General features: G+C 39.6%; 1 protein-coding gene across 1 annotated transcript in view; it reads left to right on the top strand.

Annotated features, from left to right (window-relative positions):
• Positions 1 to 3,820: 3,820 nt before the first annotated feature.
• PCSK1 (proprotein convertase subtilisin/kexin type 1) overlaps positions 3,821 to 13,609 on the top strand; it is a 47,666-nt gene continuing 37,877 nt past the window's right edge. Inside the window, exons 1-2 of the mRNA XM_070743001.1 lie at positions 3,821 to 4,060; positions 10,970 to 11,074. Of these exons, the coding sequence (XP_070599102.1) occupies positions 3,878 to 4,060; positions 10,970 to 11,074 (288 nt within the window). The 5' untranslated portion in view covers positions 3,821 to 3,877. The remainder of the gene's footprint in view (positions 4,061 to 10,969; positions 11,075 to 13,609) is intronic.

Raw genomic sequence — 13,609 nt, forward strand, 5'->3', positions numbered from 1 at the left:
GCAATCATTTGGGACATATCTAAAATGTCAAAAATAGAAGTTGCATTGAATGATAAAAGTTATACATGACTCATGCAGTCCACAAAGAAAGTTTACATGCTAACAGTACCTATGTCAGCGAACCAAATAGCATCTGAGAAATAAATCACATTCCTCTCCATTGCTCTCACACAAGGTTCGATTTATTAGCAGAGCCATGTTGGATTCGTAACGTCCATTCCAGCACTAAATTCTATCCGGTTTCACACCCAGGTTAAGGTTCATCTCACATCCCCATACCCACAAGTGCAATCACGTGGTCCAATCCGGTGCAGGGACTCACTGACTTCCTCATTTGTTCAGTTGACTTTGGACTCTGTGTAAAGGAATTTGTTGTGGTATTTAGCTTCTCTCTCTCTCACCCCTATTGCTGTGCTACTGTGGCAGGCCAAAGCCTCTAAGTCCACATGATGGCTTTTGGCGTGACAACCTATACATTAATGCATTTGGTCAAGATGATGAATTTAGCTGGATAAGAATGATGGTGATGCTGAAATAGACATGGATGTAAACCCATCTGTTGGACTATGTGTCAGGATGCCAATTAACACCCCCAATGAAAGAAAACTCCAAGACTTGGGTTTCCTCAAAGTTCCATTTTATTAGAGATGTCATATTGGCACATCTGGGAAAACCTGAATCTGAAAGCTTCCAGATTTCCACACCCAAAAGAAAGTTCAAGCCCCTACCCCAGCACCCACATGTCCATCACATTGTCCAATCTAGGCACCATCCCAACTGGAGAGGTCTCTAAGGTACATCCCTCCAGGTGCAGGATAGAGTGACCTTGACTCTTGGAAAAAGAAATGTTATTTTGACTATTTCTCCCCATTCACACAATCCCCACCTTCCAATTTCCCACAGCACTAGATGTGGCAGGCCTGAAGTTCCAATGGCCAAGATGGTTTCCAAGCCTGACACTAGGATTGCTATCTATCTATCTATCTATCTATCTATCTATCTATCTATCTATCTATCTATCTATCCATCCATTTGATTTTTATCCCAATTTAAATCCTGTGTTCGTGCAACAACCAGGACAGCTTTATTTGCACATCTAATCCAGTTAGTTTGATTATATGTTTTCAGCTTAATATGATGATTGATGCCTCTGACTTGTAAATCATGCTTGAGTGTGGGAAATATGAATACAGAGCACTTGATTCTTCTGAGAAGCAGTGAACAAGTAGATACAGGAAGAACTGTATCTGGAGAAGCAGTGATTCACACTAGAAAAGGACTAAGACTATATATTGTCCTCCTATCCATTTAACATACAGAACAAATATATTTTGGTAGGACTGGAAAATATAACAGCTTGAAAAACATGAAGAATTTATGATATGTAGATAACACCACTCCGCTGAATATATTTCTTTAAAAAGTCTTAGACACCTTTATTGTGAAAGTGAAAGTAGAAGTGAAAAATCCAAATTGAAGTTAATACTAAAAAGCAAAGTTTATGCCAACTAGAAAGTCATTTCTATAGCAATGAAGAGTAGCATAGTGTTTATCTTTAAGGGTTATTAGTGCTAATGTACTCTATAAAACTGGATGCTGAGAAGGAGTGATTAAAACAGAAGATGCGTGCCATCGAGTTATGGACTTAGAAGACTTTATCAGACCTTATCAGAGGAAAGTTTTTATACAAGTGGACAGGAAAAGAGACAGTGGTTGTCATGTGTGAGGAAAGTAAAAGAAAAGAAAGACAATGATAGATACATTGGATGATTTACAAGAACAAAACTTGATTAGAATTTCCTTCGAAGATATAATAATAATAATCGCTAAATAAAAGTCAAAATGATGAGCATTTATCCTTATAATCACTGACTCATCATTCTGCCCCTTTTTACCCCTCCCCATAGATACCACTAATTCAGAGTAAAATCCACTTGAAAACATTTAACTTCACTGTGCAAAGCCAACCTTCTTGGAAAAATTAAATTCAAAAAGTTTGTTAAACCAAGGAACCAAACTGAAGCAGTAACAAGGTAAGGCATCTTGTAATGACCCACCAACCAATACGCTATAACGGCACAAGGATCTTACCCCTGGTTCTTCATCTTCCTACCATTTCATACCATTAAACGGAATGATAGTGTCCATTACATCCTGCTTGGCTATCTTTCAATCATTTTTTGCCCTGGACAGAAATTGGCTCCCTATCTAAGCAGTAGGAGAAAGCTCTACTTTCTATCTATCATCTATCTATCTATCTATCTATCTATCTATCTATCTATCTATCTATCTATCTATCTATCTATCTATCTATCATCTATCTATCTATCTATCATCTATCTATCTATCTATCTATCTATCTATCATCTATCTATCTATCTATCATCTATCTATCTATCTATCTATCTATCTATCTATCTATCTATCTATCTATCTATCTATCTATCTATCTATCTATCTATCTATCTATTTTATTTAATTTGTATGCTGACCAACTCCCGAAGGACTCTGGGCAACTTACTGCAAAAACCAATATCAAAACAGTACAAAACCAATTTAAAACCTAGTTAATAAAAACCACACATCTTTTCTGTGGCCAGATCAGAACCCCCAGGTTGCCAGCAGAGTCAGGTCTTTAAGGCTTTCCAGAAGGGCAGTAGGATGGGGAAAGCATGGATCTCCGGAGGTTGATGATTCCAGAGAGCTGGTGCCACCACAGAGAAGGCCCTCCCCCACGACCCCACCAACTGGCATTGCTTAGCCAATGGGACCCAGAGAAGGCTGACTCTGTGGACTCTTATGGGTCGCTAGGAGGTAGGAAGCGGTCCTGTAGAGCAACCTTTATTGATCCATGACTGCATCTTTCTAAAACTGGCTGGGGGTGGGGGGGACGCGATATACCTATGGGTATAGCTCTTGATTAAGAGAGGGAGAGGGAGGGAGAAAAAGGAAGGGAGAGAGGAGGGGAGGGAAACCCTTGGGTAGTCCACCTTCACTCTTAATTAAACATGAGGTGTTATATTCACACACCACCCACCCCTTTTTGTTGTAATTTACCCCCCCCCCCCAGCTCCCAATTTCCACCCACCCGGTTGTTTCCAACATCTGGGGACCCTTTTTCCTCTCCTCCTTCCCTCCCCTCCCAACCCACAGAGGCTTCCAACTCGTCAATATGTTTACGGCAGGCTTTGCATCGCCCAGCCTGAGCGACAAAAATGACTAAACCAGGGTTAGCCCGGATTCCCTCTCGAAGTCGGTTTCCCAGCTGGGGGGGGGGGGGCGATTTGGGAACCCGGGTTTTGGATGGGGGGGAGAGAAAGAGAGAGAGAGAAGGGCGAGGGGAGGTGTGAAGGGGAAGGCGCCAGCACCGCGGACAGCTCCTCACCCTTCCTCCCTCTCCCTCCCTCCCTACCACCACCACCACCTTTGCCTGCGCCGTGCGTATCATCTGGATTATTTTGATCGCATCGCAGTGCTTCCCCCCCCCCCCCACCGCCTACGTTGGCGAGTGCTCTCCGGCTCCTCCTCACCCCCCCGGGGAACATCCAAGCAAAGACTCCAGGCCGGGAGATGTGTTTGACGTCAGGGGAGCGCTTTCGTCCTCTTTGACGTGGAAGCGCTCATTCCCCATTCTGGCGGCGGCGGCTCGGAGCCGGGCTCTAAAGCGCGATGAGACGAGCGAAGGAGGCGAAGGAGGCGGCTACGGCGGTGGCCAGGCACTTTCTTAGCAACTGCCCGCTCTCCTTCCTCCTCCCGTAGCAACCAGAGCCGGAGGGACTTTCCTCTAGCGTTTGTTTTCTTCACACACACACATACATAGACAAACTAACACACACACCCGCCGCCCGGGAAAGTCAGTGTCGCTCTACCGGGGGCCATGGGAAAGAGATGCCGGGCAGGGCAGGGTGTGTTCGGGGCTCTCCTCCTCGGCGCCTGGACTGTGGTCCTGATGGCCAAGGCTGAGCGCCAGTTTGTCAATGAATGGGCAGCCGAGATCCCCGGAGGGCTGGAAGCCGCGCGGCTCATAGCGGACGAACTGGACTACGAACTTCTGGGACAGGTAAGACGTCCCTCCCCATCCCTTCCCTTCCCTTTTATCTTCTCTTTTATCTTTTCTTTCTTTCTTTCTTTTTTCTTTCTTTTTCTTTTCTTTCTTTTTAAAGTCGGGCGACTTTTATTTATTTATCAGATTTATTTTTTTTTAATGCCGCCCTTCTCCTTAGACTCAGGGCGGCTTACAACATGTTAGAAATAGCACTTTTTAAAAAAACAGAGCCAGCATATTGCCCCCCAACCACCCCCACACACAATCCGGGTCCTCATTTTACCCACCTCGGAAGGATGGAAGGCTGAGTCAATCTTGAGCCGGTGATGAGATTTAAACCGCTTTTCTCCTCCAAAGAGAAGGAGACACGGCGGATAACGTGTGGGGATCCTGCGACTTGGCGAGAGATGCAATTGCTGAGGGACTGGTTGCCTGGGTTTGGGTTTGGAAAGAGCGCTCTTTTTCCCAGAGATTCTCTGCCTGCTCTGCCGACCAGGAAAGGTATGCATGGGATGTTTTTTTTTAAGCTTCTTTGATTGTTAATTGTGGGTTTTAAACTGTTTTGTATAGGGCTTTACATTGCATTTTATGTCTTATTTGGCTGTGAGCCGCCCAGAGTCATCCGGGAGTCCAGATATAAGTCCGGATGGATGGGTGGGTGGGTGGGCAGGTGGGAGGGTGGGTGGATAGGTAGGTAGGTAGACAGACAGACAGACAGACAGACACACAGACAGACACACAGACAGATAAGATTTAAAATTTATTAGATTTGTATGCTGCCACTCTCCGAAGACTCAGGGCAGCTCACAACAACAACAATACAATAACAACAAAAGAAAGAAAGAAAGAAAGAAAGAAAGAAAGAAAGAAAGATAGATAGATAGATAGATAGATAGATAGATAGATAGATAGATAGATACAAAGGTAGCCAGGCAGGCAGGCAGATAGATAGATAGCATAAACACATAAATAAACACACACAAACAAACAAATAAGCAAGCAAGCCTTCTACCTGGTCGGTATTATTGCTGTTATCCAAACGAAACAAGAAGCAAGTTGTCACTCTGTGCTCCTGAAGAGAAACTTGGAGTTCTTCCCTGCTTCTCTCCTGCCCCCCATCTTCTTTCTATAGAATTGTCACCCCTGGTTGTGTGTGTCCCCTTGCCCTTGCTGTGTTTTCCCTTTGAACAATTTTTTTTTCCAAAAAAATTGGCCGGTCACCAGTAACTGTGACTCCAAGCAGCCTACACAGATGAAAACAACAGCTATGACCAATAACCCACGGAGTAGTAACCCCTAAGGTAAAACAGTCCATCCTGAATCATGACGGTGGAGGCAAGGGATGGTATTGGGACCAGGGTTGCATAGAATCTGTTTACCTGCAAAGAAGCCCAGGTGCCGAATGGAGCAAAATCAGCAGCAGATGCTGGAAAATTGCAAAGCAGAGAATTGGGTGAAAGCCCTCTGGGAATTCCGCTTGGCTTGGCTTTAACCCTTTCAGCTGCCCAAATGCCACCGCTGATTAGTTTTGAAAGCTGAGGTTCCTGAGCTCCTGCAGATGAGGTGGCTTTAGCTTTAACAGCAAAGGAAGAGACTATTCCTGGGTCTGAGATCTACCCTACAGATCCCAAACAACAGACATTTGAGATGGTGTTAATGTAGGTTGCATAGTGGAATTAATTGCAATTGACTAATTGCAAAAACAGTTAATTGCAATTGACTAATTGCAAAAACAATTAATTGTAATTGGCTAATTGCAAGTCACCAGTCAGAAGATCAGGGCAAAAATAAATTACAATATTTTTTTCCCTTTACTTGAAAAAAAGCAAAATGGTCAAGATGTAGAAGGCTAAAGATTATTGTTGTTAGCCGCCCGGAGTCTACGGAGAGGGGAGGCATACAAATCAAATCAAATCAAATCAAATCAAATCAAATCAATCAATAAACAAACAAACAAATAAATAAATAAATAAATAAATAAAGATATAGCTACATAGTAGTCCCTATGTACTCTATTATCTACTATATTTTTGATCCTCTGTAAGGTCTCTCTAACATCTGTTTCCTCTTTTATTATCTTGATTTGCTTGTTTAACCAAGCTTTATGGTGTGGGTACATAATATGCATAACGTAGAAACAGAAGATTGACAGCAGAAAAAGACCTCATGGTCCATCTCGTCTGCCCTTATACTATTTCCTGTATTTTTTCTTAGGATGGATATATGTTTATCCCAGGCATGTTTAAATTCAGTTACTGTGGATTTACCAACCACGTCTGCTGGAAGTTTGTTCCAATCATCTACTACTCTTTCAGTAAAATAATGTTTTCTCATGTTGTTTTTGATCTTTCCCCCAACTAACCTCAGATTGTGCCCGCTTGTTCTTGTGTTCACTTTCCTATTAAAAACACTTATCTCCTGAACCTTATTTAACCCTTTAACATACTGTACTTAAATGTTTCGATCATGTCTCCCCTTTCCCTTCTGTCCTCCAGACAGATATGTGAAGAGGTAGGGGTGTTGTGTGTGTGTGTGAGAGAGAGAGAGTGGGGGTTTAAATATATGGTGAATGAATCCTCATCAGTTTCTAAATGGCTATTTGGCAAATAGAACTATGTAAGATCTGATTCACGTTGCCTGACATGAACCAGCTCATTGTGTTATATAGCACCAGGATGTCAAAAACTGCATTGGCAACAAGGCAGACAAACAGAAGAAAATACAAAGATTTTAAAAATTCAGATGAAAGATGTTATAGATTTACTGACTATATTCATCTATATACCAGAGATGGAGAACCTTAGTTTCTACAGCTGCTGGGTGAGCAAGCCAAAATGTCCAGTTCTGAAAACTGTAATTCAGCAATACATGGAGGACCATGAATATTCCACCAGCAGCCAATATATATTAGTCTATACCACTAAGGAATCACCCATATTAAAGCCAATCTTTCAAATAATGCAGCATAATAAACTGCTTCACAAAGATTGCAATTAGTGAATTGCAATTAATTCCACAATAGATTCCATAAAAATCTATTGGTAAACCATTGAAGCTATGCATACTCCCATCATCAGTTTTCTACTTTAGCAAATTACCTCATTTCTAAGTTCAACAATACTCCTAGACCTAGAGAATACCGAATCTGAACCTGTGGCTCAACACTTGTCACAATAAAATTTCATTTAAATTTTAGAATTCTAACCTCACCTCTGAAACATGGTTCATTATATACATTATAACAGTATTTAAGTATTTATTAGATTTGTATGCTGCCCCACTCTGAAGACTTGGGACGTCTCACAACAACAACAATACAATATACAGAGTACAAATCCAATATAAATTAAAAACAAAATTTAAAACCCATAGATATTAAAAACTATCATTACTGGACAATCACACCATTCTCATGTATTACAGTCAGGAAAAAGGTGGTGTTGGGGGGAGAGATAGTTATTCCCCCCATGCCTGGTGATATAGATAGCTCTTCAACATCTTGTGGAAGGTGGGAAGAGTAGGGACAATTCGAATCTCCAGGGGGAGTTGGTTCCAGAGGGCCGGGGTCACCACAAAGAAGGCTCTACTCCTGGGTCCCGCCAGACAGCATTGCTTAGTCGACAGGACCCGGAGAAGGCCAACTCTGTGGGACCTGATTGGCTGCTGGGATTAAGTTACACACTCAAACACACATTATTTCCACCCTCCCTCCCCCACTCCCTTTCCCTCTCTCCGTCTCTTGAAAACAGGAGGATAAAAAAATATGCATTGCCCATTTTGTATACTTTTCTCTAAATGTGTATTTTAATTTATATAATGCCACAAATCTGCAAGTACTTATGCAGTCATTCCAGCATAAACAGTATTAGGAAAAAATGGAAGAGAATATGATTTAAAAAAATAAAATACAGTCTATGAAATCCTCTTATTTTCTACTGAGAAAATTCTGATACGATTTTAGTCATATCAAGTCACCTATTATCTAATTCCTCTCATATACAAATATATTGCATACTATATAACTGTGATGATGAACCTATGGCACATGTTCCAGAGGTGGCATGCAGTGCCCTCTCTGATGGTATGCAAGAACTCACCCCAGTTCAGATCCTCCACGTATTCACGTGCCTCCCACTAGCCAACTGGTCTTCGGGTCTTTGCCATGCATGTATTGGGGGCAGGAGCAGAGCACATATGGGGGGACATGCTCACAGATGTGGGGAGGTTGGGCACATTCCTTGAGGTCACTCACACATTGCATTTTGATTCAGGCGTGCATGCATTCGCACACGCATGTGCTTTGGGCACTTGATCCAGAAAAGGTTAGCTATCACTGCTATATAACATAAATCTAATTTATCACTGAGCTTATGTCAAGCTACCTTTATAGTCCTTCATGTATGTCCATGATCCCACTATATGACCTATAAAGCCCTACATGGCATAGGACCAGATTACCTGCGAGACCACCTTCTGCCACACAAATCCCAGCGCCCGGTCAGGTCCCACAGAGTTGGCCTTCTCCGGGTCCCATCAACTAAACAATGTCATTTGGCGGGTCTTCGGGGGAGAGCCTTCTCTGTGGGGCCCCCGGCCCTCTGGAATCAACTCCCCCCAGAGATTCACACTGCCCCCATCCTCCTTGCCTTGAAAACGCACTTATGTCGGCAGGCTTGGGGTCATTAGACTCCAGCCTCTACCCAGTAAATGTATTAGATGTGACAGTGTGTATGTGTATGTGATTGTTCATTTTAAATGACTAGTTTTAAGACCATTTTTAAAGTAATTATTCCATTAATTGGCTTAGAAATGTTTTATATTGTATCTTTTTTATCTAAAATGTTGTGAGCCGCCCCGAGTCCATGGAGAGGGCATATTTGTCCAATTAATAAATAAATAGATAAAATATGTTTCTAACCAATGTGCTAATTTTTTAAATACTCTTTTTAAGTTTTATTTTTATTGTTCAATATTTTTGTTTGATTTTAAATAAAGTAAAATATACTTTTATGGAAATTGAAGAGGAAGGGCAGACCTCACTATGGAGCTAAATCATACCTAAATATTCTAAATTGAGAAGAATCTAATTGGGAAATAAAAGCAATAATTATGAATATTTCTCTGAGCTACCAGGGCAAATAATATAGCATGATGTTTACTAATAATTCTTATCAGAGTTACGCAGTTGATGAATTAATTATAACTATAGCATGGATCACATACATAGATATGCACACATTACTACCACCAAAACAGAAATATGTGTTTCTTAGTAGCAACCATTCTGCTTTCATGATATCTGATTCAATCAACTTCTGCATCTTCAGAAGCTCACATTTCTTATTGAAATTAAAAATTCCAATAAGACAATTGATATTGAACAGAATGAAGACTGGCCAAATTGCTATTTAAATGAAAGTAAAACAACTCAATCACTAAGTGCATTTTAAAATTTCCTGTATAAAAGCACTGAATAAAGAAGCAACTGATAGAAGATAATACTTGAAGCTCAGGGCTGAACTGTGGAGTCCTCAGTGCTCTATGTGTTTGGCTGTTTTTTGGCAGACTGTTCATTACCAAACAAGTAACATCATCAGTGTATAAAGAGATTTATTACATACTCATTCATCAAAATGTTTTTAACTAATAGCAAGATTTAGATCAACATTCCAAGTAAATTTCTTGTGCGAAGGTTAAGGACTTGATCACTATATAGTAAAAGTAAGATTTCAGAACAAGCAACCATTTTTGCCATTCTATTTATTTAAGGCTTGACAAATTAATACAAAGACATTCCATGGAAAAATATGTAGGGAGAAATATCAATAGCCGACCATTTAATTATGGCAATAGCTGATAGAAGAATTCTACCATACTTTTTAAATTAATCTTAGATTTAGTTATTGCGAAATGATGATGTGAATGAGAGGGACTAAACACACTGTGTTCAGGTTTCATGTATTAATTCTACAAAAAAATAAAACATCCTTAAATCACTAATTCAGGAAGAGGGGGAAGAGATTACTACAGGATACAAGAAATGCACAACCAAATACTGTACACAGATTACAGTATTGTGCTCTTCTCAAATCCTGGATATGGTGGAAAAATATGCCAGTGTAAATTGCACTCTTCCAGAAATTTGAGCAGCAAGTGGTGGTATTCTTGCAATTTTGATGAGTAAACTTAAGAAAGGTAAAATTGATGGAGTTCCCAGTTTTTACTTCCCATAACACTGAGCATTACCTTCTGGTAGGAAAAAATTCTACGAATTGCTCTCCTTAAGGTTTGGTAGGATGGGGTTAGGAGTTTTGGCAGTTAATTAAGATTGTTCTGTGAAATTTGGAGTGAGAAAATGTACTTAATAACATATACCCAAACTTTTTCAGAAGGAAGAGAGAGTCAGAGGAATGCTATGTTATAAACCACAAAGGTTACTAGCTCCATGCATAATGTAGCTAGAAACTACTGTATTTTGGAGAAGTGGGAGAAAGAGTGGGGAGCAATTAATGAAAGAGAGAAGGTGCTTATAATAAATAACCTGATGCTACTTTTGTCATTCTGAGGACAACAGCAAGCTCCTGTAGATGGACATGTCCTACTCGTTTATATTTCTTCTTAAAATAAATTTAAACACACGTACCACTTTGGTCCATGTTACCATTAAATAAAAGCAATACACTTTCATTTTTATGCAAACATATGCAAGATTTAAAAGTACTAGTAAAACATAATTCTGCTTTCTGACCCTTTGTTTTTAAAAGGCATTTTATTAGGCAAGTATGCATTGTTGCATGGCTTCAGCTCTTAAAGTAAAAGCCTTTCTGGGCAATTTTGATTGTTTCATGCTGTTGTTTCTTGCGGTTTCCTGCTGCTGTTGTGCATTATGGGAAAAATATCTTTAAATTGTTTTGTAATTTACAGATTGGGTTACTGGAAAATCATTATTTACTTAGACATAAGAACCACCCTAGAAGATCTCGACGAAGTGCTTCTCATATCACTAGACAACTCACAGATGATAATCGTGTAAGTAGTAAGTTTAATCGTGTAAGTAGTAAGTTTAATCAGATTCAGATTTGTACATGTGTGCTTTATAGTTTCTCTTAGATGGTAATTCTAAATCCAATTCTAATCTTTCTCAATATAGAAACTTTCATCACCAAATAACTATTCGTGACATTGCTTGCCAGTTTGCTATTAAATCACCAATTCTGTGGAAATAATTAAATATAATCCTTCAATAATTGAATGATTTCTGATAATTATGGTAATATTTATATTTATATTTTTTATTCAAAGATTTTTAAATATGTGTGGATGGTTTCGTGTTTTCAACCTGAGACTAAATCTTAGTCTAGAGTCTAGACCACACTGGGACATTATATTTGAAAAGTGACACTTTAAAACAAAGAAATTGTAACTGTTGGCTTTAAGAACTATACAACCACATGAAATTCCAGAAGGCACAATCAAGTCGAAAGTGGGCATTTCTTCATTTGCGAATTTGATCATATTTATTTCTGGATCTCTTGTTTTATATGAATATCTCTGGAAACTAACATCAAAAGCATATCTTGTGTTTACTATTCAAATTCTTGTAATTTAGGAATTAGAAAGTTTGCAAACATTTCACAGATGAACAACAAACCTTATTTTCAAAGTTGCTATTGATATAAGTCCATCAAACATCAAAAGAGCTGAATTAAAGATTAAGAAGGAGCTTTAACATGTATCCCCTTAATAGCTTTATGATGCAAATGAAAAAAATAAAATATGTAAAAGTTATGATATTTATGTAGTCACTTACCAAGCACATATAAATTATATTAAAGTAACCAAAAGTCTTTACAATCCCCAAGGCATGTCACAACTTTTGAGCACCCCTAAAGTTTGGAAATTGAAAGTTGACAAATTTGACACACCTTAATTGCTGCATTCCTACTCATCTAACAATAAATTTGTTTCTAACAGTATATACAATAACATTATATACAGTAATTAACTGGAAAAACATCAATTGAAAATACTTGTTTCAGAATGAATACCTTAAAAAAAGAAGCCATCAGTCCTATTGGGTTCCTAATGAGTTGTATCATTTATTTTGTAGAAAACACATTTTTAATCATGTGAAGTATTTTTGGTGCTGCACGAGATGTCATGGATCATCATTGGCATTTAAATTCCTCACTGTCTTTGAGATTTCTTGATGATTCTGCTGCATTTAATTCATAATTGGAAACATCACCTGAATGATACCCCTACTCTAGAAAAATAATCATGTGCCCAAGCCAAGGCCATTTGAATCTATGTTATGTCCTCATGAAAATGCTTTAGCTAATGTAATTATTCTTCTTCTTTAATACAATTAGAGATATGGCTCTGCTTTTCTTCTTCATCTCATTTTTTTAAAAAATTAACTTTCATTTTTGTCTTTATTTATCCTGCTCTGGGATTTAAAACTAGACCTTCAAAGTTCAAGCAACAGTTGTACTGGGGAATATATCTTATTTTGCCTTGTTAAAAAATGAAATGCTGCCTTAGCAACTGTTGTGGTTAGCTCTGGCCCAGCTCCTGCCCCAAGGACTGTGGATGTAGGGGAGACATCCACATGCTGCAGGCTTGTTTTGCCCCCCCCCCCCGGTGGAATATGCTGCTGAAGGCTCCTCTGACCAAGAAGACATGAGTGACAGGGAGGAGGAGAGTGTGGCAGGCAGCTCAGAAAGAGATCAATTATCTAGCTCCTCCTTGGATTCAGAACAAGAGTTAATGATACAGCCACACATGCAGAGAGCAATGCATAGGCAGCAACAACTGAGAGATTATTATCAAAGAAAATGAGGCCACCTGTGGTTGGGTGGGGCTGTGGTAATTAGTGAGGCTGCTATAAATAGCAGCCTGTGGGTTTGGCCATTGTGGAGGATTATCTGATCGTTGTGTTTCGTGCCTGCTTTGCTGCCTTTGACCTTTTGTGTGCTGATTTTTCTCCGCTTTGAAACTAAACCAGAGCAAAGTGTGTTTCAGTTTGTGAAAGAAGAAGGACTGTGAATTGCCTCACAGCTGCAAGCTAAGTATCACAGAACTGATAAGGGACTTGTAAAAATGACCAGTTTGTTTGGAGATGAGTGCTCTTTGCTATACCAAAAGACGGCTTAGTTTAAGTGAATTTTCATTATAAAGAACATTGTTTTGAATGTTCAAACGTGTGTCTGTCTGAATTTTGTACCTGTGAATTTTCGGGAGGAGTCTATCAGAGAGCCGGACAGAAAAGCAACATTTCAGACAGAAGAGTGAATAGATTTTGATTCCTACCATCAGAGCAACAACAGCCAAAGGCCTGAATGTGAAGAACTTTCCTAGGAAGAATTGTTAAGACTGATCCTAGATAGAAGCAGAGTGTGGTAGCAGTTGCTTTACATGTCAGTAGCTGCAGGGCAGTTGAGGAAAAAGTAATTGCTAGGATTTAGAGGATATTGCTAGATATCTAAAGCTACGCTGTATCTTTAAGCCAGCTTTCTGCCTTTAGGAAATATGATCTGATGAACTATATGACCATTTTCTGCA

The sequence above is a fragment of the Erythrolamprus reginae genome, chromosome 2 (assembly GCF_031021105.1).
Source record: "Erythrolamprus reginae isolate rEryReg1 chromosome 2, rEryReg1.hap1, whole genome shotgun sequence".
Lineage (NCBI taxonomy): Eukaryota > Metazoa > Chordata > Lepidosauria > Squamata > Dipsadidae > Erythrolamprus > Erythrolamprus reginae.